The sequence below is a fragment of the Nesoenas mayeri genome, assembly GCF_963082525.1.
Source record: "Nesoenas mayeri genome assembly, chromosome: 3".
Classification (NCBI taxonomy): Eukaryota; Metazoa; Chordata; class Aves; order Columbiformes; family Columbidae; genus Nesoenas; species Nesoenas mayeri.
The window spans coordinates 121,592,873-121,616,976 of NC_137544.1; the positions used below are offsets into that span (position 1 = coordinate 121,592,873).

Below are 24,104 nucleotides of genomic sequence, written 5' to 3' on the forward strand. Positions count from 1 at the left end.
GAGGCCGTGCAGCTGCAAGCGCCGTGCGGCCGGGGCTCGGGAACCGCTGTCCCCGCGGCGGGACAGCCCGGGCACGGGCGGCTCCAGCTCTCCGCCCCTCTCCGCCCGGGCAGCCGTCCCGCGCGCCGGCGGCCGGGAAGTTTCCGTGCATCCATCCCTCCGTCCGTCCGTCCGTCCATCCCTCCATCCCTCCGTCCGTCCGCCCGTCCATCCCTCCATCCCATCCCTCCCTTCCTCCCTCCATCCCTCGCTCCCCGCCCCGGGGCCGCTCCGCGCAGGGGCGGTGGGCCGGCCGGCCGGCGCGCAGGCGGCAGAGGCGGCGGGGGGCGGGCGGGGGCGGTGCTGCGGCGGCCCGGCTGGGCTCGGCGCGGCTGGAGCAGCGCAGCGGCCGCGATGGGCGCCTCGGCGGCGGAGCGGCGGCGGCGGAGGCGGCGGGGGCAGCTGCTGCGGGGGCAGCTGGGCGCCCTGGCCGCCCTGGCCCTGCTGCTGGCCGGCTGCGCGGCCGGGCGCGGCGGTGAGTGGGGGCCGGGGCCGCTCCGGGGGGCGGCGGGCAGGGCGCGGGGCCGCGGCGGCGGGCGGGGTCACCTGCGCGGAGGTGCCGCCGCTTCGGGGGCCGGGAAGGGCAGCCGAAGCCCGCGGGGGCTGGGGGGGCCGGGGCTCCCCGCCGCGGGGGTCCGTGCCGGGGCCGGGGTGCGCCGAGGGGCGGCCGTGGCCCCCGGCAGAGGAGAGAAACTTCGCGGGAGCGAGCGGCCGCGGGGCCGGCGCCACGGGCGGCGTGCGGAGCGGGCTCTCCGGGCTCCCGCTGTGCGGGGTTCCCGCGGCGCTGGGGGCGGCCGGGGCGCGCTCCCCGCTCCGCCCCGAGCTGCCCGGGGGTCCGTGCCCGGGGGTCCGTGCCCGGGGGTCCCTGCCCGGCGGTCCCTGCCTGGGGGTCCGTGCCCGGGAGTCCCTGCCCGGGGGTCCCTGCCCGGGGGTCCGTGCCCCTGCCCGGGGGTCCCTGCCCGGGGGTCCGTGCCCGGGGGTCCCTGCCCGCCGCCGTGAGCTGCCGGTTCCCGCGGGGACGGGGCAGCCACGATCCCGCTCTGGAGGGTTCCGGGGCAGTTTGAATGGGCTCCCGTGTGCCATTTTGAGAGGAGAAGGGTTTTTGGAAGGGTGACGCTCGGTCTGGGGTGGTGAGTGGCCGTCTCCTGCTTCGTTTTGCAACCAGCTGTACAAAGAGGGTGACAGCAAGCAATTTGTATTTTGCATTGCAAATATGTGAGTGTAAGCAGAATTTATGCAAGGCTTATTTTCCTTTAAGTGAAGGAGAGCCTACCCCTCCATGACTTGAATTTGCTTTTTAAATAAACAGATGTGTCTTAAGGGTTTTGCAGTGTCCAGCATGGTGTGAGGAATGCTCTGATAGTTGGGAAAGAGCATAAACACCAGCTAAGACTCGAACACAGTTTTTCTTATGGAGTATAAGAATGCCTGGATGGGTTTTTAAGATTTGGGACTTTAATGCCCTAAAATTAATAAAATTTTCTCTTTTTTTATACATGTATTCTAAAAGTTATGCTAGTTTTTCATGAACATGGTGATTGCTTCTGAGAAGTAAGGCCAGGAAAGACAGACATGAGCACCGTTGTGAGTAAACAGGGGTGTATGCATGCACTTACGTAAATTTAAGCCTACCCACACAGTATACACAGATGTGTGATGCTAATACCGTCCTTCTTTTATGTAAACCCCAAAGACCGCTGGTGGGACGGGGCTTCCTCCGTGGGCTCTGCCTGTGGCGCCGGGCCAGGCCTGTGCTTTCTGCCCGCGCTGCCGCTGGGAGCCAAGCTGCCTGCAGCCTGTGCCCGGCGGGGCAGGCGGGCCGTGTGCTGCTTGCCTTTGCCACATGGTCAATGTACATTACATGGCAAAGGCACATTTCAGACCTGTTTTAATCGGGGATCAGAGTGCACTCTTCTTTCTGATGGGTAGTGTCGATTCCCATCCCATCTTTTGCTCTTCTTGAACGCGGTTTTCCTGGTTATGTGGAAGGGAGCTCCGTCTGCTGAGTGAAGGCAGCGCGGGCTGTGAAAGTCCACACGGCACATGAACCTGTCCGTGCCTTGCCTGAATTGCTCGAAGTGTTCCCCGGCCAGCACTGCTAACTTTCTTCAGGCCTCGTGCCATTTTGCTTCAGTTGGGGAGAGTATCTCGTGCTGTGATCAGAGTTGCTTTAAAATTAATCTGAGAGATGAGAAATAGCGTTTGGTGCAATCGATGTGGCATGCTGCACATCTGCTGCTGCGCGGAGCTGGGAGCGACGAGAAGAACCGTTTCACGGGTGGAGGTTTTCCACAGCGCCCACTGCATCCGCCGCCTCTTCATGGACGCGCCCGGGCTCTCCTGGGAGCCGCGCTTGCAGCCTGACGCTCTCCCGGTTTGTGTTTGTGTCACCATTAGATAGGAGGTGGAAAGAAGCATTTCAATTTAGCGATTTAAATATTTTTCCTCATATAAGAATGTGTGGTTTAAGATCAAACACAAACTTTGACTCAGCTGCAGTGCATTTATATCAAATGGCATCTCCCTTCCCACTCCCCTGGCTGGGTGGCGGGGGGTGGCAGCCTTACCTTGCACTTCTAGAGCCGTTTTCACTAGCAAGGAGACGTGGTGTTTGGAGTAAAGAACCGGGGCTTTGACTCGGCAGCAGCATGGGTGATGCGCAGCTCCGTGGTGCCAGTGAGACCGGTGCTGGTGTAGAGCTGGGCTTAGGCTTCGCTGGGAGACGCTGGAGTGCTTGCTGCTCCTGAGGAGCCTGTGCCTTGATACAGCCCAGCAACTCTGGGCTTGAATCCCCTGTTTCTATGATGCCTTCTCACTGGCAGTGCTCCTGCTTTTCGTAGTCACCGTCCCTGTGTGAGCTGAGGCGCTGCTCGGGTGGTGGGTGGCCTCTGTCTGCAGAGGGGCGCGGGGCGCCCAGGCCCCCCGGGAGGGTGTACGTGCTTGTATCTGCTGCAAGAAACAGGCTGGAGCTTTGCCCAGTGGGGCGGGAGCTACAGCATTTAATAGATAAGCCATCTGTGGTGGGTGACTGCAGAGGATGTGGCACAAGGTGTGGATTGCTGTTCTGGGGGCTCCCGCTGCTTTGCTGGGTGACCTAAACTCTCCATATCTCACTTGGCTGTGGCTGTAAAACAAGGCCTCCTTTTTAAGTTACTTTGGGATCTCCTGGTGCTCAATGATGTGCAACGGCAAAGTGATATGATATGATAATTTTTGTGTGAAGGTAGTTCCAAAGATCTTTGTTTTCAAGGTTCAGGCTTTCAAAAGTGGTGCAAATTAAGAAGAAATCCAAGTTCACAAAGCTGATCTGGGCAGTGAGTGTTCAGCTGGGGTGCGTCCTTCTCTTGTCCCGGCAGCGCGAGTCCCTGGTTGCGCTCCGACATCAAGGCAGGCACGCTGGTAGATCAGAGGTAGATCAGGCAGCCCCGCGCACCCAGGGGCAGCTGCCAGCCACCGCACTGCGCGTGCTTTTCTGTGTGCTGGACGGGACCCCAGCCGGAGCAAAGTTACAGAAACATCTCATTAACGTGAGCAGCGTGACTTGCTTCCAAAACTCTACCTGACTCTGCCATCCTTGCTGAAGGAGCCAAACAGAGCATGATTCCCCCCGTCGGTCTCTTAGATTCTCTCTTGCAAAGACAGGGAGGAGTGGAGAAGAGACACTGCTTCATTATATGAGACCATCTTCCGAACGGCGATGATTCAGGTTTTTCAAGGGAGGCTTCTGAGTCAAGCCTTCTACCAGTTTGCTCTCGCGGACAGCAAAAATAGCAGAGGCATCAGTCAGTGGGGTTTGTCTTTTCTTCTTTCTGTGTGTGTGTTTTTGGCAGAACGGTAAGGAAAAGCTGGGTCTGATCCTGCAGCCCTTACTCATGGGGATGTGTACATCCAAGCAAATGGAGTTGCCTGCGTGATTAAAGTCTGGAAGATTTGGGTTGCTTTTAAGTCTTGTTTTAACTTGACGGGAGTGAGGTATTCAGCGTGGCGGAGCAGGGCTTGCCAAGTACCTTTGGACTGGCTCTGACACTTGGTCCGAATGCAAAGCTCAGGCTGTTTTCACAGGACTGAGAGTTGCCCAGTCCTTTTCAGGGGCTGCATGGGGTTGGGAGCATCCGTGTCACGACAACACACCTACAGAGAGCTCCTGGGTGATCTTGGGTGGCATGTGGGGAGACGGGCAGCAAAGGTCCCAGCGTGTCCACCTTCCACCCCCACGCGGGCCCGGGATGAGCCAGGCGGGCCCGGGATGAGCCAGGCGGGCCATGTCCTGGCCGCGCTGCCACGGGCCCTGCCTCACAGGGCTTTTCCTCACAGATCTCCTTACTGCCAAAATATCGGTGAAGAACCTTGGTGTGACGGATCCTGGTACTCTAGCTGGGAATTAAGTGAAAACTCCCTGATTTCATTTGAATGTTTTGATTTGCGCAAACCAAGAAACCCAAACCGAACTTTAGAGGTCACGCAATGAAAGCACAAAAGCAGTTGTTTTCTTCACCTCTTCAGTGAAGCATAATCCCAGCCTCGGCGAGAGTAATCCTAGCCCAGATGCAGTGCTGTAATTGTTGGACCCCTGGATATGGGAATTTACCCTCATAAACTAGGGAGTGGCACCAGGCCAGAGCGTGGTATGTGACCTCTTTGGCAGGGAGCTTGTTTGGCCTCGCAGGAAATGACTTGTTCATTGATTTAGTGCTCGTTCAAGGTCCCGCGGAGGGAAGTCTCCGGAGCGGCTCGCGGGTGCCGGCAGGGCGAGGCGTGCGGCGGTGCCGGGACGGAGCCGTGCTCGGCGTTCAGCACCTGCTGGCGGCGGCGCTGGGCCCTGCACCCGGGGTGCTGCCTCAGGCCTCCCCAAAGAGCTGCCGTACGCGTCCAGAGCTCCGTGCCTGCCAGCATTTGGAGTCCACTTAATTAAGATGTTACGGAAGTGCTGGGACGTGTGCCAGACCGGTCGGCTTGCCAAAGCTGGGTGCCTGAGGTGAACTCCAGCACGCCACCTGCAATGGCAGGTCCTGTTGCTCAGTCTGCGGGATGCTGGGCAGCGTGGCGGGGCAGGAGGGCAGACGGGGGCCGGCGCCCCGGCGGCGCGTACGCAGAGCGAGCGGGGCGGCGAGGCGGCAGGCAGCGGGGAGCTCCGGGGCCGTGTCCCCGGGTGCCCTTCAGGGACGGCGGGCTCGCTGCTCCGCCTGCCCGCGCCGTCTAACCGCGGCTGCTCCGGCCGCCCTGTGTGCTGCTCGCGGCCGCTCCGTCCCTCCTCGCCTCCGTTTGGTGGGCTCTGGCGTTTCCGTGGCCCTTGAGACTTTTCAGCAAGCTAACCCAGCAGAACGCTAGCCCGGGATAAATGAGATCCTCTGCCAAATTAACGCACTGAACTGACTCGTTGAGCACTCTTAAGCAGCCAGTGCTGAACGCAGAGCCCTCGGGTGGTGGCCGTGGTCAGGATGGCAGAGCTTGCGGCAAGGCGGGCATGGTGTTTAGTCTTCTCTGAGCCCTTTTTGAGTAGTTCCCTCCTGTTGCTAATCCTAAATGGTCGTTAGTGTTGAGAAGGCTGGCTGGTGACCTGTCTGTTCTAGGTCCAGCACTCACCATGAAGGGGTTGGTGGGACCTGCCGTTTGCTGATGGGATGGGTGCTCAGGTCTGCAGCCTCCTGGGAGTGGGACAATGACCGAAGTCTCCCTGGGCAGGGAGAGGGTCCCCAGGAGGTCCGGGAAATCCCCGTCACCGGCAGCTGGCCCTGCTGGCCCTGCTGACCGCGCCAGGGCGTTTCTCCGTGTCTCTGTGCTCCTCTCTTTACATTGATGGCAACTCTGTGGTGCCTAGAAAAGTGACCTTTTTTTTTTTTCTTTTTATCTTCTGGTTCTGTGCCTTTGGATTTGTTTCAGGTACCCTTTCTGGCTTCCTGCTCACAACTAAGCATGAAAAGGTTAGTTTTCCTAGAGCCTTCCCTGACAGGAGACGTGAAGAAAAGAGCCAGGTCTCGCGGAAACCTGTCACCGAAAACTTTGGACTTCTGTTTTTCCAGTGAAAACCACGCCAGGTTCCCAGAGCACAGCGCCCGATGGACGCATCTGGTCAGTGCCGTCACTTGGAAGCAGCAGAGCTCCTCGGTGCGGTTCTGCAGGAGGCGGGTTTCTCCGCGGGCACGGCGGTGTGCGCTCCCTCGCCGCGGCGGGCTGTGCCCAGCCTCCTCCTCACTGCCCCGGTGCCGTTCTGTACCAAAACACCCAACCAAAAACCCTGCTTCCTTTTTCCAGCCGTGTCTTCTGTGCCCTTCTCTAGACCAGCCTTTAAGCACGGGAGTTTAGAAGGTGCTGGGGATTTTTAAAAGCTTTGTCCTGCTCTAGATTTTGTCTTCAGTATCACAGGTCCAGTCAGACCAATGCCAGAAGCCGTTGTTAACCTCATCCTATTTGTTTTCCGCTGCTGTGGCTTTATGGGAAGCAGCAGTTGGGCATGGCCAGGTGTGGGCAGGATCATTATAGTCCTGCCACTGTGACCATCATGTCCTGTACACATGCGCTAGGAAGAGTAAGTTACACGGTGAGTAAGGCTTTGTGGCTGGTCTGGAGCAAAACTGCGTTACTTGCAGCATCAAAGGGAAATCCTGTGAAAAGGAGAGTGGTAAATGCATGTAATTCACAGCTCCTGAATGTATTCTTGGCTGACCCTGAAGGGAGGAGGGTGCTTTACCTCCGCCTCTCCGTGGAATCATTGCCGGCCCGTCGGAGCCTCCGCAGGCCCTGAGCAGCCTGTCCTTGCGCTATTTACTGCCAAGGGCGTCCTCACTCGGGATTTTGCAATTAGCTGCTGGAAGCCCCTGAGGGGCAGTTCCACCTCCCTTTATCTTGTTCTCCCAGCAGAGTTGTACATTCTCTTTTCTTGCGTCGCCTTCCGCAGAAGGTCAAGTCTCCACAGCAGCCAGAAAAGTGTCTGTTCAGGCGAGACGTGGATCTGATTTTGCGAGCGTGGAAGTCGATAGCAGTGAAACTGCCTGGATATGGAGGTGGCCAAGGGCTGCGATGCTGCACCCGGGGATTTGGGAGGGCGCTGAGGCCTCCGAGGCCTCCATCGCTCTGGCAGTGGAGCCAACCACGTCGGAGGAGCATCTCTACCTCCGTAAGACGCTAAATACGTGCAGTCAAAGTGCTCGTACTGTAGCATGGCTGGATTTCAGCTTAACACTCAGATTCAAAAATGAAATGGTATAATCTCTAGACGCTAAGCTTTTCTTCAGGAGCAGGCTGAGAAAACTCTGGAAGTGAGGGGGTTTCTCTGTGTGTTTGATTTTTTAGTGTTAAGGAAGGAGACGCAGCAGGATGGGATGTTGCATCCAGCAGCAAGGGCTGGAGAATAGAAACCCGCAGTAACTGGAGACAACCCCAGGCTGGACTGAAAGCCGACGCTTGATGTGCACTAAATACGTTTAAGCAGATTTTTTTTGGCTATCGCTGACACTGGGAGCACTGCACAAGGGTCCAGAGAGAGGCCCTGGGGCTTGTTCTTCCTGCAAGGGGAGGCGCTGAAGAGGAGTCCAGATGTGGTGTCCAGGGAGCAGGCTGTGTGGGACTGTTTGCTGGGACTTGGTTTGCCTTTTATGGACTTTCTCGGCTAACAGGGGCTGCTGAAGAGGTGGGATTGGATGTCATCTGCCCGTAAGCCTTGCCTGTGGGAAGCAGATGGTCCACAAGTCCTGTCCGCATTGTAAGCTGCCCACAAGTGCAGAGGATGGGGAGCGTGTCTGCTGCCACGGCTGCGGCTCCGCGGGCTGCCTTCGGCGTGGGTGCGAGCGTGGGGACGGGGATACACCTCTGGTAGAGGAACAACGCCCTTGTGCACAAGGGAGCGTCAGAGCTGGTTTGGAGGCACACAATTTGTTGTTTTGAAACATTCCTTTGCTGAGCTGTGAGCCGAGCAGCTGCGCAAAGTGGCCGAGATGCACGGTCTGGTCTGACCTCTCTATACCTCCAGTAGCGTGTGCGGTACTTTGGCTCGCAGCCGTGTTTGTGTGTCCATAGGCACTTGGGCTGTGATCCAGGGGGTGAGGGCTTGACTTGCAGCGTCTGAAGTAACGTGGTTGACTTCAAGTGGGCTTGCGTGTGCACAATGTTAACCAGATCCTCAGTCCGTGGCCAGGAAGATGAGGGGTAAATGAGGCAAGTAAGCAAGTCCTCCAATTATAAAGTAGGGAAACTGATGTGTGAGAGGAATGTGCAGGGCTGTGCTGGCACAGGAGTGGCAGAGCCCCAGGTGCGGTGCGGATCTGCAGATGGGTTTGTGCCTCAGCGCACCGCGTGTTGCCGTGTCCCTGCAGAGCAGCCGGGGGGTCTCCGGTGGCCCCGCGGTGGCTGAGGGACAGAAGCGCACAGCCAGGGCGTTCCTTCGCTGTGAGCACAGCACAGCTCATCCGCGGCAGTGGCGGGCGGCAGGAGAGGTGTGTGTGGAGGGTGCTGAGCACGCTCTTCCGAAGAAAGCTCCAGCATGCCGAGGCTCGTCCTGAGCGCTCGCTCCGGCTGCAGGCACCACCTGTCAGAGGAGAACCGCACACGAGCTGTGGCAGCTGATTGGGAAAGAGCCTGCTGAAGTCCAGGAGAAGAATCTTTTTGATATGCAAGCCAAAAACATGCTAACTGAACTACAAACAACTGAAGGGTCTGCTATTAAAATAATTCATTTCCATTCAAAGATAGACTCGGCTGTGTTTTTTCCCTAAGATGGCCAGAACATCCTGTAACATAAAGCAGGAGAAGAAGCAAGCCTTACATGGACATTCCTTTCTCTTCGGAGAAGATGTGCCCTCCAGTGCTCAGTGTACCTCTTGGTGATAGTCCATTGGTATTTTGTTGCCAGCTCACAGCGAGAACAGGACAGAAAGAACCTTTTGAGATGAACGTTGCAGGCACTGCAGCAGTTCCTTTTGGGGGAAATGCGAACATAAGCCATTTCCTTTGACGTTACACACAACGACGAGGCTCACAGCGTTTGATTTCTGCTGTTGAAAAAGAGCAGGTGTGTTTGGTGGTTGTGAGTGGAAAGGAGCTGTTGGGTGCCTTGTTTGGTGCGGGTGAGGCCGTGCGGGGCAGGCGCTGTGCGTGCGTGCGGTGCTCGCCGCTGCGCAGGGGGCTGCGGTGCCGCGGTGAGGCTGCACAGAGCCCTGCGCGCGCTGGGGGGGCAGCCCGGCTGCCGTGGAGCCCTCCCAGGGCTGGCGGCTGCTGGGCACACCAGCCCCTTGGTGTAACACACGTGCCATGCAAGGATCTTGCCGTTGAGCGCACGTTGCATCTCACGTCTGGGTGCGCAGACACCATCCTGCCATGATATGGAGTGTACTGCCTGGTGCTGGGGCATCGCAATCCCATTGTGAAAACCGAGCTAAAAAGACCCTTGTCCCAAAGAGCTTTCAGCCCAGGGAACCATCTTACAAGGCTTGCTGCATCTGTTGCCCTCCTGGCAAGGTACCGCTTGTGTGGACTCCTCCTCAGAAAGCAGTGTTGGTGCAGAGACGGGTGGAGGAGAGGCGATATTCAAAAAACCCTCAAGTTAATTTTACTGCTGGCTAAAAGTAAAATAAATGAGGAATTTCACGTTCTTTGTATTATTCCTGTGCCAAATCAGAGGATGCTGCAGGCCGTGGTGGCAGGATGCTGCAGGCGGGGCTGACCGCAGGCACGGGTCGGACCTGGTGTGGTGAGGGCAAGCGGGACAGGGACAGCCCCGCGGTGACAGGGACAGCCCCGCGGTGACAGCACAGTCTGAGGGTCACGCTGAGCGGGACAGGGACAGCCCCGCGGTGACAGCACAGTCTGAGGGTCACGCTGGGGCTCACCCGTGGAGGTAAATCAGCCTTCACGGGGGAAGCTCTGCCCAGTTCTGCTGCAGAAGAAAGTCTGTCACGGACAAGGTAGTTTCTTGTTAGGATGGATCTTGAAAGAATTGGTCTTTTTTCATCTTTATTTAGGTCGTGTCTAGAGTTTCTCAGCCTTAGGAGCTTCCTGTGATGAAAAGCAGGAGACCTGGCGGCTCCGAGCCCTGGTGCCGTCCGTCCTTCCCGCAGCAGGGTGTCAGGTGTTGGGCTGCTCGGTGCCCTGAAGAGCGCTCACCTGGTGATGAAAGCAAGCGGAGAGACATCCGAGACGACTTCGGAAAGATGATGAAACTTAAAAGGAGAAGGGTGAAAAAAACGATCAGTCACCACCCATTACTGTGTGCTAAAGTTAAAATCCCTAGGGATTTTGCAGCAGCTAATGCATAACAGACTGTAAAATGAAACGACAGCATTGGCGGTTTTGTTTTTAAAGCCTTGATCGTAAGGCTATTGTTTTAAAAATAACAAAGGCTTTTTGTTTCGTTTTAGTGAAAAAATATATTTTCCAGGGGATGTATGAGTTGTGTTGGTCCCACTACCTGTACTAGGTGCACATTTCCAAGCACCTCAGGATGCGTGCCGGCTGGGCGGCTGTTTGGACAGGGACATGAGGACCCGAGTCACAAATGGTTTAAATTGACTTTGGTGGCACGGTGCCAGCTGACACCAGCTGAGAATCTGGACAGAACAACTTGTCCAAGGTCACCTCCCGGGCCCAGCGCAGAGCAGTGAATTAAACCCGGGTCTGCAGAGTCTCACTCAGGGTAAATAAAAAAGTCATACTGCTCCTTGGAGGGTCCTGCTGTTCTTAAAGCCTTATAAAGAAAGGGAGCGTCAAACACTTGATTCTGGTATGATGTGGAGTACTCCCCCTTTGTGCCAGGATCTCTGGTTAAAAATAGAAACGTTTTCTTTTGCTATGGTATTATATATTTTCTTAAAACACTCTGGAAAGTTGCAGTTTGGGATTTCACTAGAAAGATGCCCTTGCTGTGTGCGAGCGGGGGACGGGCTGAGCTGGGCCCGGCTCGTGTCGCAGCGCGGTGCTCCCCGGAGCCGCAGCCCGGCTGCGGAGCCGGCCCTGCACAGCGCCCCAGCGCCGCGCTCGCGCGGTCTGACCGGGGACAGGCTCCTCTGCGGGGCGAGGTTTCCCAGTGCGGGTGCTAGACAGACGGGTTAGTTCTGGAGAGCCAGGGGAGTTCACAAAATATGAGTATTAATGATGATTGTACTCTCCTCCTGTACATTACCAGGCCTCTTCAGGAAAGAAACAGACCCAGTGTTTCCAAAACTACAGAGTGTGTTTCCAAAACTACAGAGTGTGTTTCCTACATGACCTGAAATGTGGGAATTTACGAAGAGCTTCCTCCTTGTGTCTAGAGATTCTTTTCCTTTCCTTTTCCTTCCTTCCCCCGCCTTAAAAAGCTGTTTCAGTGAGATGCAGTGTGCAGCGGCTGCGGGAGGCAGAGCACGAGGCTGCGGTGAGATGCAGTGTGCAGCGGCTGCAGCAGGCAGAGCACGAGGCTGCGGTGAGATGCAGTGTGCAGCGGCTGCGGGAGGCAGAGCACGAGGCTGCGGTGAGATGCAGTGTGCAGCGGCTGCGGGAGGCAGAGCACGAGGCTGCGGTGAGATGCAGTGTGCAGCGGCTGCGGGAGGCAGAGCACGAGGCTGCGGTGAGATGCAGTGTGCAGCGGCTGCGGGAGGCAGAGCACGAGGCTGCAGTGAGATGCAGTGTGCAGCGGCTGCAGTGAGATGCAGTGTGCAGCGGCTGCGGGAGGCAGAGCACGAGGCTGCGGTGAGATGCAGTGTGCAGCGGCTGCGGGAGGCAGAGCACGAGGCTGCGGTGAGATGCAGTGTGCAGCGGCTGCGGGAGGCAGAGCACGAGGCTGCGGTGAGATGCAGTGTGCAGCGGCTGCGGGAGGCAGAGCACGAGGCTGCGGTGAGATGCAGTGTGCAGCGGCTGCGGGAGGCAGAGCACGAGGCTGCAGTGAGATGCAGTGTGCAGCGGCTGCAGTGAGATGCAGTGTGCAGCGGCTGCGGGAGGCAGAGCACGAGGCTGCGGTGAGATGCAGTGTGCAGCGGCTGCGGGAGGCAGAGCACGAGGCTGCGGTGAGATGCAGTGTGCAGCGGCTGCGGGAGGCAGAGCACGAGGCTGCGGTGAGATGCAGTGTGCAGCGGCTGCGGGAGGCAGAGCACGAGGCTGCGGTGAGATGCAGTGTGCAGCGGCTGCGGCAGGCAGAGCACGAGGCTGCGGTGAGATGCAGTGTGCAGTGGCCGTGGCAGGCAGAGCACGAGGCTGCGGTGAGATGCAGTGTGCAGTGGCTGCGGGAGGCAGAGCACGAGGCTACGGTGAGATGCAGTGTGCAGCGGCTGCGGGAGGCAGAGCACGAGGCTGCGGTGAGATGCAGTGTGCAGTGGCTGCGGCAGGCAGAGCACGAGGCTGCGGTGAGATGCAGTGTGCAGCGGCTGCGGGAGGCAGAGCACGAGGCTGCGGTGAGATGCAGTGTGCAGCGGCTGCAGTGAGATGCAGTGTGCAGCGGCCGAGGGCGGCAGAGCACGAGGCTGCGGTGAGATGCAGTGTGCAGCGGCTGCGGTGAGATGCAGTGTGCAGCGGCCGTGCGCCACTGAACCTCTGGGTCTTGCTGGGGCAGTCCCACGGCTGCTTTCCTGAGTGGGGCAGTGGGAAATGACCCGAATGGTGCAAGGCAGAGTCAAGCAGGGTGCAGCTGTGTTCTGCACCCATGTGCTGAGATGAGCTCGGGCTTTACAGCCGAGCTGCAGGAATGAAGGACTGACTGGACAAGGGACAACCTGAGGTGGCTCAGTGGTGACACCTGTTGACGGGGAGAACGGCCGTTGTGCCGATCTGAGCTGGGGAGGCAGGAGCAACCCAGGTATTGGTGTGATTAGCACTGCCTTGTGTCATGGGTGTGACAGGGAATGCAGGAGGCAGAGTCTGGTGGTGCAGTATCAGGAGAACCTGTCGGGGGTGGAAGCTGCAGCAGGACACATCTTCCTTCTTCCAGACAGAGGAGCTGGCAATTTTACTGCGGCTGATTGCCATGCACCTTCTTCCAGTTCCGCCTTTCCCATGGCTGTTGGGCTTTGTCCCTCTTTCCTGATTACCAGATTTATTTCCAGATATGTTTACTAACTACTAATAAATATCAGAAAGAGATGTCCTGGGGCTTCTATGTATATTTGTCTGTAATTAAGGTAGGATTAATTGCTGGAAACTGTTTTTAAGGGTCCGTTATGAGATCAGCAGATAGAAGCATGGGATAAAATGCATCATGAACACATTATGTTATAAATAATGGACACAGCCAGTGCACAGGCATCCCTGAAAGGTAATAGCTCATTCAATATTTAATTAAGTGGGTACCATAGGGAAAACGCTCTGTGTCACCAAGGTGATTTTCAGCCTGGCTTATGACACACAGATGAGTGTGAAGGAGGCAGAAACCTGCACGCAGCCCGGGCCCGTGGCAGGCACAGTCCCCGCAGTCGCAGGGAAATGTTGGTTGGCTGGAGACCTGGTGAGAGGGCATAATGCTGGGGGTCGCTGCTGGTGGTACCTGCAGGGTTTGTTGTAGCTGGTGCTCTGCCCATCGTCTTAGGGCAGCGTGGCTGATGGGCAGCACAGGAAGCCTTGTGCTGCTGCCCACTCTGCAGAGCCGCGCTGTCCAGGGGGGCGCTGAGGGGGGTTCCCGGGCGCTGGGCCCGTGTGCCTGTGCCCAGCGTGTCGTGGCAGCTCCAGAGCAGATCGCTCGCCGGTGCAGGACCACGAGCGCCTGGCTCGCCGTGTGTGGGGCACGAGCCTTCACAGCCTTTCTCCAGCTCCTCCCTGTGGTTCGTTCCATGGCGCTTGCTAACGGGGTTCATTTTAGCCCCACGCAGGGGGAACAAAAGAGGTGCGTTAGTGCAGGGAATTCGGTTTCCTGGGCAGGAAGGCACAGCATCGGTCGCCAGGCGGGCGGCTGCCCGCAGCGTGTTCTGATCTCTGACGAAACTCAGGTCTCGTGGGTTTTCTGAACAGACGCAGAAGAAGGGGAAGCGTTGCCCATCTGCGATGCCTAAACGCACACCTGTGTCCCGAACCGCTCCTTTCACATTCCCGTCTCTGCCGCGCTCTCGTTTCACTGTGTGAACTGCTCTTACCCACCCTGGCGCCGCGGGCGGTGCGGCGGGGCGCCGCGGGCGGTGCGGCGGGGCGCAGCGGGCGGCGCGGTGGGGCGCAGCGGGCGGTGCGGTGGGGTGCCGCGGGCGGTGCGGCGAGGCGCCGTGGGCGGTGCGGTGGGGCGCAGTGGGCGGCGCGGTGGGGCGCCGCGGGGCAGCCTCGGGCCATGCGCGGGTCCCTGCCTGCGCTCAGGGGTTTCTCTGCGTTTCCTCGCCGGGCTCTCCGTGGGCGCTCCTGAATGTCACCGCACACAGGGTGCTTTTGGGGGGCAAACCCGCAGCCAGTGCTGTACGGTGCAGTTAAACGTCAGGGCCAGTGTGTTCTGTGGGCCGGGTGCTTGTCTCCCTGTGGCAGTGTCCAGCGCGTTTCCAGCGCTGTGGGAGCAGTAAATAATAACAATTAAACAAATAACAGTTACAGATTTATGGAGTGTTGGTGCAGGGAAACACAAGGGAAAGAGTTGTAAGGCAAAGGGAAGGGCGAAATAGTCTTTTAACTTGAAAAACATGTTTGTATTGAAATCAGACACAAAAGGTCCCTTTTTCCTCTTGCTTGTTTATTTTTGAGAGATCCATTTCTTTATCTTTTGTGGAGAAAAGCATGAGAAAAATCCCTCTTTTGTGATGGCTTCCCTATCATCAGGGCATTCTGGTGTTCGGATACCAGACTGGGAGCCAGGCCTTACGACAGTCTCTATCTTTTCTCATTTTTCTGTTTTTTTGCTGAACGGGGTGGCTCATTTGTAGCGCTTGCAGCACGCAGCTCGCTGGCGGGACACGGCACGCCTGTTCCTCCATTCGCCGGGGAGCAGGATCCGCTCCTGCGCCGTGCCTGCCTCCCGGCTCTTGAGCTGCTGGCGCTGGTTGGCTCTGCAGCCCCAGAGCCGTGTCCTGCAGCGCTGCTGGGGCACCCCGTCCTGGTGTCCCGTCCTGGTGTCCCGTCCCGGTGTCCTGTCCCACAGCACTGCCCTGGTGTCCCGCCCTGGTGTCCCGCCCTGGTGTCCCGCCCTGGTGTCCTGTCCCACAGCACTGCCGGGGTGTCCCGTCCCGTGGTGCTGCTGGGGTGTCCCGTCCCGGTGTCCCGTCCCACAGCGCTGCCGGGGTGTCCTGTCCCGGTGTTCCATCCCGTGGCACTGCCGGGGTGTCCCATCCTGCTAGGGTGTCCCGTCCTGTGGCACTGCTGGGGTGTCCCGTCCTGGTGTCCCGTCCTGTGGCACTGCTGGGGTGTCCCATCCTGGTGTCCCGTCCTGGTGTCCCGTCCTGTGGCACTGCTGGGGTGTCCCATCCTGGTGTCCCGTCCCGGTGTCCTGTCCCACAGCACTGCCGAGGTGTCCCATCCTGGTGTCCCATCCTGGTGTCCCGTCCCACAACGCTGCTGGGGCGTCCCATCCTGGCGTCCCATCCTGGCGTCCCATCCTGCTGTCCTGTCAAGCTGATATGTATGATAAAAAAAATATAAATTTCTGCACAAACTGGTAATGAGTGATCAAGGACACCTGGAATAACCGCATGCCCAGTGACAATCTTTGGCGTGAGACAGGGAGCAGGAAACTATCTTCAGCTAACTCAGCCTGAAGCTGACCTGTTCAGGACGGCGGAGCGCAGGCGGCAGTCCGTGTGTTCCTGTGGGGTCTGCGCGCTGCCGGAGAGATGAGCTATCGACTCATCTTACGGCTGGTCTGCGGTGGGGAGGTGTTTGAGCGACCCGGGGAGCTGGCGGACCTAGCGAGAGCTGGCTATTTAATGGATGGGCTTTAAAAACAACCTGTTCATTTGTAAATAAGAACTTGCATTAAAATGCCTGTTTTATATGAATATAAAATGTCACAGAGCTCATAAATTTAGGAAAAAAAACAAGCAATCTTCCTCCATACTTTCTTATTAACGAAAGAGACTTTTTCAGCTAATTTCTCCTCTGCTTTCCTTGAGGAAAAAATGCTGTTGCTCTTGGCTTTCCCTGTAGCTTTTGGGGAAGTGAAAAGACAGGTGCAATGGGAACACGTGCAGTCTGTATAAATGGTTCCTTAAAACCGGTTTTGGGGAGAGCTCCCAGTTTCGGCAGCGAAGGCAGAGGAGAAGCGTTGTAGAAGAGAAGTGCAGCCTGGCGGGTTGTGCAGGGGGACAGGAGGGGTTGTGCAGCAGGAGGGGTTGTGCAGGGGGACAGGAGGGGTTGTGCAGCTGGGCGGGTTGTGCAGCTGGGTGGGTTGTGCAGCTGGGCGGGTTGTGTAGCATGGTGGGTTGTGCAGCAGGAGGGGTTGTGCAGGGGGTCAGGAGGGGTTGTGCAGCACGGTGGGTTGTGCAGCACGGTGGGTTGTGCAGCACGGTGGGTTGTGCAGCACGGCGAGTTGTGCAGGGGGACAGGAGGGGTTGTGCAGCCCGGCGGGTTGTGCAGCCCGGCGGGTTGTGCAGCACGGCGGGTTGTGCAGCACGGCGGGTTGTGCAGCAGGAGGGGTTGTGCAGCATGGCGGGTTGTGCAGCCCGGCGGGGCCGTGTCAGCCCTCATGTCTGCCCTGCCCTCCGTGCGGTGACACGCAGCCAAGCACTGGCTGCTGGGACACGAGCCCCTCCGCTCCAAAAACTGCTCATGTGTGCAACTGAAACTGCTGAGCTGGGGTTGCCAGGGTGTGTTTGCTGTGACAGGACAGGCTGATGTTGCACTATCGCACGCGCTCCTTCTGAGAAACCCCTCGCGTGAGTTTCACTCGCAGTCTCGCTCTTACCCATGCTCGCGGACTGAACAAACAGCAAACCGGACTGAACAAACAGCAAGCCGCAGCAAACCGTCTCTGAAGTTTGTAAAGCAAAGCAGGTGCAAAGTGCTTGAAGTTTCAGATGATGATTCGTAGTTGACCAAGCTAAACACTTTGTTGTGTAAGCATGTGCAAAACCCAGCAGAGGTTGGCTGGTACTTCGCAGCCGTGAAAGGCCTACAGAAGTAATCAGTTATCTGTTGTTGTGTGTGGTGGTTGGTTTGGTTGGGTTGTTTTGGTGCTGCTGTTTGTTCTTTTTTAGGCAGAGCGGTGGCTGATTCTCCAGTTCTAAACTGACTGAAGCTTACAAGTTCTCATGAAGCCACAGGTGCTTTTGTATGAACCTGTGAAGCTGTGGAGGGGCGGCCCTGGCTCCTGGCGGTTTTGGGACTAACGGGGCTGTGGAGCCAATGGCACCGTACCTTTCAGTGGGGTTACAAACACCACTGTCTCTAACCCAGGGGCACGAGTTTGAAACGCAAGTGCATTCAGGAGCGGAATCACAAGCTGCCTTCCTGTGCAGTCTCATATATCTAGTGCTCTTTTCCTGTAGGTGACGATGCCCTGAGCTATTCTGTGGGAAGCGATGCCAAGTGGAGCGGACGACAGCTGCTGCAGGCGAGCGAGGAGAACACGACGGGCGTCCCGGGGAGCGGGGGGCAGCCCTACGTCAGGAATTGCACTGAACCAGGTAGGAATGGCCGTCGCTTCCAGATGCTCAGTCTCACAGCTGGCTTTCCCCCCTCCAGATAGCTGTATTGGTGTCACCTTCGCTGCCGACAGCTTGCACTTAGTAACGTTTAAGTCTGTAAGCATGCTTCTGGTCTTCCCGGTATGTGTGCAGCATGCAGGTGTTGCAGACTCCCGCAGCAGCCGGCGTTAAGGGCAGGACGTGCTGCCTGCGAGGGTACCAGACGATGTTTAATATGCGCTGGTAGCCAAGTGCTGAGATCATAAGCAGCTTGTCTTCTGCGGTTCTTGTCTAAACATTGCGTGCGGCTCTAGCGGTGGGATGTACGCAATGAAGACGTGTGCTGGTAGGGTTGCTGTCTGAGAAACTAGCAGGTAGTCGTATGTTCAGCACCAGTCCTTCCGCCAGCAGCGGACCCACAGAAACCTGGTCTTGTGTAGCGCGAGGCTGGGCTGATCTGCTGATGAGAAATAGGCCTCGGTTCATAAAGGAGCTTTTTCCTTGGAGGGGACCTCAGCAAGGTCCTCATCTCCTCGACTCCTGTTTGTGTGGAACTCTGAGGAGCTGAATGTCGCTGAAACTCCGCGGCCGTGTCGCGTGCCATGTCAGCCGGCTGGGCGTTCGGAGCCGCCCCGCTGTGGGTGTGCTCCATGAGCCCATGTGCTCCATGAGCCCGTGTGCTCTCTGAACCTGCCTTCCCTGAGCCCTCTGGCGCCTTTGGTCAGCCTCTGGTTCCGAAAGAACCCGCCGTTGTTTAGAGAGGCACTTTCCTGTCCCTTAATTAAAAGGGCAAATCACTCGGAGCCCTGGACAAAACACTTTCCATGGATGGCAGAAAAAAGAGCAAGACGGTGAATCTTCAGTTTGCATCCAATTGATTGCACTGTTTATATTTCTGCCTAAGTAGAAGTCATCATAATACATCACTGTTAAAAGAGAAGGCTTTATCAGCTGTTCAGTGCTGTATTGTTTATTTTCACGGCAGAGCATGGATGTCATTTACACAAAGTTCAGGGAGGGGAGGAGAAAGGTGTTTCTCTGTTCCTCAGGACTAACAGGGGTTATGCGGCCCAAGAGAAATTCTAACAAATAGAGTTCTTGTTGCGCTTCTCTGTCTCTATTCTTTCGTGCACGGTAATCCTTAATAACATTTCTGGACAGATGGATGATTATACTCTTTTTTAGACAGCAAAAACCAGTACAAAAGTTCTTCTTAATGGAGTTTTTACTGGTTTGCCTGTCTCCTGTATAGTGCAGGTCCAGTCTTACAGCCTCACACCAGCACCGGCAGGACCCGCCAGCACACAGAGCCCGCGCGGCTGCTCCGTGCCCAGCCGGGCTGCTGGCCCGTGTGACCCGTGTGGCCACCAGCCGCGGTCAGTGCTGGCCTGTGGGTGCTGCTGCGCGAGACCGGGGCCGTGTGGCTGAAACCCTGACGTTGCTGAGCATCGTTCCCGGGGGCGCAGAACCTGCCCGCGAGTGTCTGTTGTCCCTGGGAACCAGCAGAGCGTAAAGCTCCTTGGCATCGCCGCGGGACACGCGCTTCGTGTGTTCGGCCTCCGGGTGCTTCTGCTGGTGCGAAAGTGCTGCCTCGAAAGACGATGTGGTTTTTTTCTCCTGCTTACTTCCAAAATTAAGTTGTACCAACACCTACAGCCAGGCAAAAGTGAGTGCTTAAAAGAGCAGTTTCACCTCATCGGTTGGGAGGGAAATAAAATGCCTCCTTTTGAAGTGTTTTGTGGTTTTTTGCAAGCTTGGCGTTTGTGGTAGGTTAGCAGTTAGCACGTAACAACGTGCTAAGGGAAAGATCTCCTTTCTTTGGCTGCACGTGTTTTCAGGTTCATTTGAAAGCTTGGCATGCCATTTGCGAACTCTGTGTTTGTGTTCTAATGGTTTATCCAGTCAGCTATCTAGTAGCATTTTATCATCAGAACTGCTGCAAATAGCGGGGCTTGTGCTCACTTCTCCTTGGAAACATACGCACTAGAAATCTGAAAGGAGTGAAATACAATACAGCCCAAAGACCTTTTTTTGGATTTTGTTTGTACTTCTGTAGTTTTTCATTCTGCAGCCGTTGCCATTGGAGTGACAGTGCGGTCGATCGGAGCAGTTCCCTGTGAGATGTGCGGCCGGTTGTGTCTGCGCGTCCCCGACGCAGCTATTCCGGGGCGTCCCCGACGCAGCTATTCCGGGGCGTCCCCGACGCAGCTATTCCGGGGCGTCCCCGACGCAGCTATTCCGGGGCGTCCCCGATGCAGCTATTCCGGGGCGTCCCCGACGCACAGATTCTGGGGCAACCCCAACGCAGCGATTCCAGGGTGTCCCCGACGCATGGATTCTGGGGTGTCCCCGACGCAGTGATTCCGGGGCATCCCCGATGCGTGGATTCCAGGGCATCCCTGCGCCCGTGCTGTGGTGTTTGGAGATAGACACTGCAGGTTAGCCGTGGGGCCTGCGCCTCAGTTTGTGCTGGAGAAGTTCAGAGAAACTTGCCGTTTGTCGCTGGTCACGGAGCGACAAGCTCAGGTGACACGCCGTGGGCCGTGACCGGTCCCGTGCCGCCGGGTGGGACACGCCGTGGCCGCGGCCGGTCCCGTGCCGCCAGGTGACACGCCGTGGCCGTGACCGGTCCCGTGCCGCTGGGTGGGACATGCCGTGGCCGCGGCCGGTCCCGTGCCGCCAGGTGACACGCCGTGGCCGGTCCCGTGCCGCCCTCCTGGCGCTCGCTGCGCCGACGTGCCTGCGCTGCCCCGTGTTCCTGCGCGCTGCCGCTCCCCGGGCGCCTGCCGCCGAAAGGCCGCACGTAAAATAACAGCCCTGCCTAAGTGTGCCGTTCTAAAGTAATTATCAGTAATAGCAGGAAATTCGTGATTACTGCAGAAACTAAAAGATCTTGGTATATTCATTTAGACCCTCAGGCACAAAAGTGTTTAATTTAAACAGCCAAAGATGGTTTAATGCAATTATTTCTTACATTTCCTCCTCTTATTTCAAAAGCAACTTTCTCTTTCATCCGTATTTCTCCCGTGAGTCATAGACTATGATATTGTAATTTGTAGTGCTTGGCTGCAGAGTAGGTAACTGTTCACTTATGCTCATTACCGTTTCTTTAGAGCCCTTTTTGTGCTGAACCGCAGACCGTACCCACAAGCCCCAGACCCCTCAGGTGAACCCGTGCGTTTGGGTCTCTTTCCCGGTGGGTGTTTTGTCCCCTGCATCCCCAGGCAGCGCGTTGCCACCAGCACCGTGGGTCTCTCGGGGAGCAGCAGGTGACCGTGTGCTGGGGATGGGTGCTGGTGTCCAGTACCGCAGAGATCCAAGGAACTCCAGTTTTGAGGACTCCAGTGTGCTGTCATTCACTTTATTTTTCCCACTCGGTGCGTTGCCATTGAGGGTTGTTGTTTGTCCCATCCCGACACCGGAGCCCCGTTCCTGGGGCTCGGGCTCTGCGGTGCCGGAGCAGAGGTGTCCCCGGGGCACGGTGTCTCTGGGCACAGCGCAGAGCATCGCGTCTGGCGCCTGGGGAGCAGCGCAGAAAGGCTTCGGCAATGCCAAACCTGAAGCATTAGCAAACCGCGATGTTGGGGTTCAAACCTCCGAGATAAAAGCAGAACCCATGCTTGTTCCTTCCAGGTGTGTGTGCTGGCTTGGCGTTGTCGTTTCCTGCAGTCAGGCAGGAGGGATGTTCTCTTGGTGGGAGCGGGAGCCCTGGGTTTGTGTTTGGGGGAGTTCTTCCTTGCCGAGCCCGCCTGCTCCGTTTGTTACAAATTCGGTGAATTATTTTCTTGTTCAGCCGTGTTTGCCCTGGGCCACACACAGATGTGTTAAGTGCCGCCTGTTTCAGTGTTGATTTGAAAGCGGGTACACCCGCTCGCTCACCTGTCATTATGGCTGTGGTTATTTCAGGCCGTGGGTTTTCTGTTTTGTTCTGTTGTTTGGCAGCTGGAATTAGTTTCTGGAGCCAAGTTCAGATTCACATGAAGTCGGGTTAGCGGAGACAGGTGCACAGCGCGTCTCTGCTGCTCGCAAGCCTCCCATCCCGTGTTTCAGGTAGGACAGGCCTTGTTGGACACAGGAGGGATGACGGATGTTCTTGTTAGCCTGTGACGGAGAACTCGACCTGTGAAAGCTGTAAGAAGCTACAAGGGATGCTTAAAGATAACTTGCAGATGGTGGAAAGTACTCTGCGCTGGCCCTGCACACACGTGCAGGCGGTGCTCGTTTGCTGCGGTGTCACAGCAATTACCCTCGCGCTGGGACTTGGCACCGCGAAGCTCCTTGCTCTGGAGCTGCTTCGTGACTTGGTTTTGTGGCTTTATTCATAACCACGTTCAGCGCTCTGGAGCTGGAGCCGTGTGCAGCGGTGCTGTGCTGTGCACCCTCACGTTCACTGCGTTGTGCAGGGCGTGCAGGGTCCCTCCGAAATAAGAGGTGGCCACAAGTACTTTCTGTAGGACTTTTCAGTCATCTGAGGGGGTAACAGCCCAAGTGTCACTGAGTTACACTGGCAAATAGGCGAGCAGGTTCCTTGGCACCAGGCGCTCGGAGTCAGGACCTGGTGTGTGCTTGCGCACGGCTGTACCTGGCGCGCACGGCTGTACCTGGCGCGCACGGCTGTACCTGGAGCGCACGGCTGTACCTGGAGCACATGCCGAAGAACAATTGATTTGTGCTGCATACTAAAACCTCTGAACTCATCTCCAGAATCATGCAGTTACTTGGAAAACAGGGCCCTCTGTCCACACACAGGAGGCCAATAGCATTCTTTTTGCCGAAATTTACCAGTGTTCCCATGTGCTAATGTGTGCGACTGGGAGATGAAGCTTTAGGGAGAAAAGGAATGCAAGCTCTGTGATTAAAATCAAGAGGCGGCAGTGCTATTTCCCAGCTTGTCCTCAGCGTGTTCTCTTGCATTGATGAAACTTACTTACTCCCTTACTCCTCTCTGTTGGAACAAGGCGTACTCGTGTTTTCCATGCTGAGCAGGACCGGGGTGGGTTTTTGGGCTGGGAGGGAGCATTGTGGTGCCGTGTGGTGACGCTCGCGGCGCGAAGGGGCTGTGCTCTGAAAAGCGGGCTGTAAGGGGTTATTGGCAGCTCAGACCTGTGCGCTGCAGGTGCCCGTGTCCATGATACGTGCCGAGCCATCGTTCTGACCAGACGAGCGGCGCTCGCTCAGCAGACACCAAGCTGCTCGGCGCAGCGCGGCCGCGGGCTTTGCCGAGGTACAAATCACGGCTCGCAGCCGCAATAAAGGAAATGTGCACCAGATGTACATGTTCTAGACTGGCCACATACCAGAATAGTTTGGGGTTTTGTACATACTTGAATTATTCTTCTGTCACGGTAAATGCAAATTGTCCACTTAAAAATGTATTTCTGCATTTTTGTAAAATGTTATAGTCTCCGCAGCATCCTATTTCCACCGAGCTCCTATGTTGTGTGCGTCCCGCGGCGTTTCCCCAGCGCCACTGACAGCTGGCATAGAGCGCTGCAGGGCTCGGAGCGCACGCGGGTGGTCGCGGGGCTGCAGGAGCCTGCGAGCACACACGCACACACACACGCACACACACACGCACACACACACGCACACCTGGGGAGCAGGACTTCTGCATAGTTCAAATGGTGTTTCCTGGCTCTTGACGGCGGAGGATTAACTAGCCTGCCTGTGGCAAGCCCTGGGCAGGTGTTGGTGGTGAGTCCAGCTGGCTCGTACATCGAGTGGTGCTTTGTCTCAATGACACAACATTTCCAGCGCTGATTTGTGCGGGTAGGACAGAGCCAGGTCCCTTGTGCAAAACTGGAGCAAGGCAGGTTTTCTGTAGGACTGTAACGGGTATTCTGGGCTGCCGCATCATTTCCCCGTCTAAAGTAAGGCCTTCCGCAATAGAAACCTATAGATGTTGTCCTATTTTAAAGTCTGTTTTGCTGCCAGAAGGGTCGAGGGAGCATGCTTGATAATGAAGAAAATCAGGGCAAATGGTTATGAGCACATGCTTTAAATTTCAATGCGTCTGTGGCATTTTGCAGATTGAACATGGATGTGTAAACGAGGGCCTCAAGCCTTAATTTAAATTGCTGTGCCTTCGGGGGTGAAAGCTGATGTAACTCCAAACTCTGTCCAAGGACAAGTTTTTATTAGAGTTTCTGGTTTAAATTTGTTATTTTTGAGCTATTACTCTAAAAGAAGAGAAATAACATCTGGCTCCATGTTACAAACTGGATTTTTGTTGCTTGTTTTTTCAGTTCTTGCCAGCAGTAAGTATTTAAAAATCAGAGGTCCAGATTTTCCACTGATGTAAATTATTACTAGCTCCATCGCCTTCATTGAGCTCATGCTCGTTTTAAATGACGGAGAATCTAATACAACATCCTAAGTCAAGAATTAATACAGTCAGGATGGAGTCTTTATCATCTGTCATTTGCATTTTAAGCAGTGTTTAATTGTATAGTTTTTATACACAGACACGTGCATAAACTCACTTATGCATGCACAGAATAATGGCTTCATATCTCAGTGCTGAAGCAGTTTAATTTAGTGCACAGCGGTGGGTAACATAAAGGTATTTAATTAAAACGGGTTTTT

At 56.5% G+C, this 24,104-nt stretch overlaps 1 protein-coding gene across 1 annotated transcript in view; it reads left to right on the plus strand.

Annotated features, from left to right (window-relative positions):
- Nucleotides 1-393: 393 nt before the first annotated feature.
- The window catches only part of SLC24A3 (solute carrier family 24 member 3), a gene marked incomplete at both ends in the record, with an annotated part of 111,265 nt that continues 87,554 nt past the window's right edge, over nt 394-24,104 (plus strand). Inside the window, 2 exons of the mRNA XM_080342950.1 lie at nt 394-514; nt 17,382-17,519. Of these exons, the coding sequence (XP_080199076.1) occupies nt 394-514; nt 17,382-17,519 (259 nt within the window). The remainder of the gene's footprint in view (nt 515-17,381; nt 17,520-24,104) is intronic.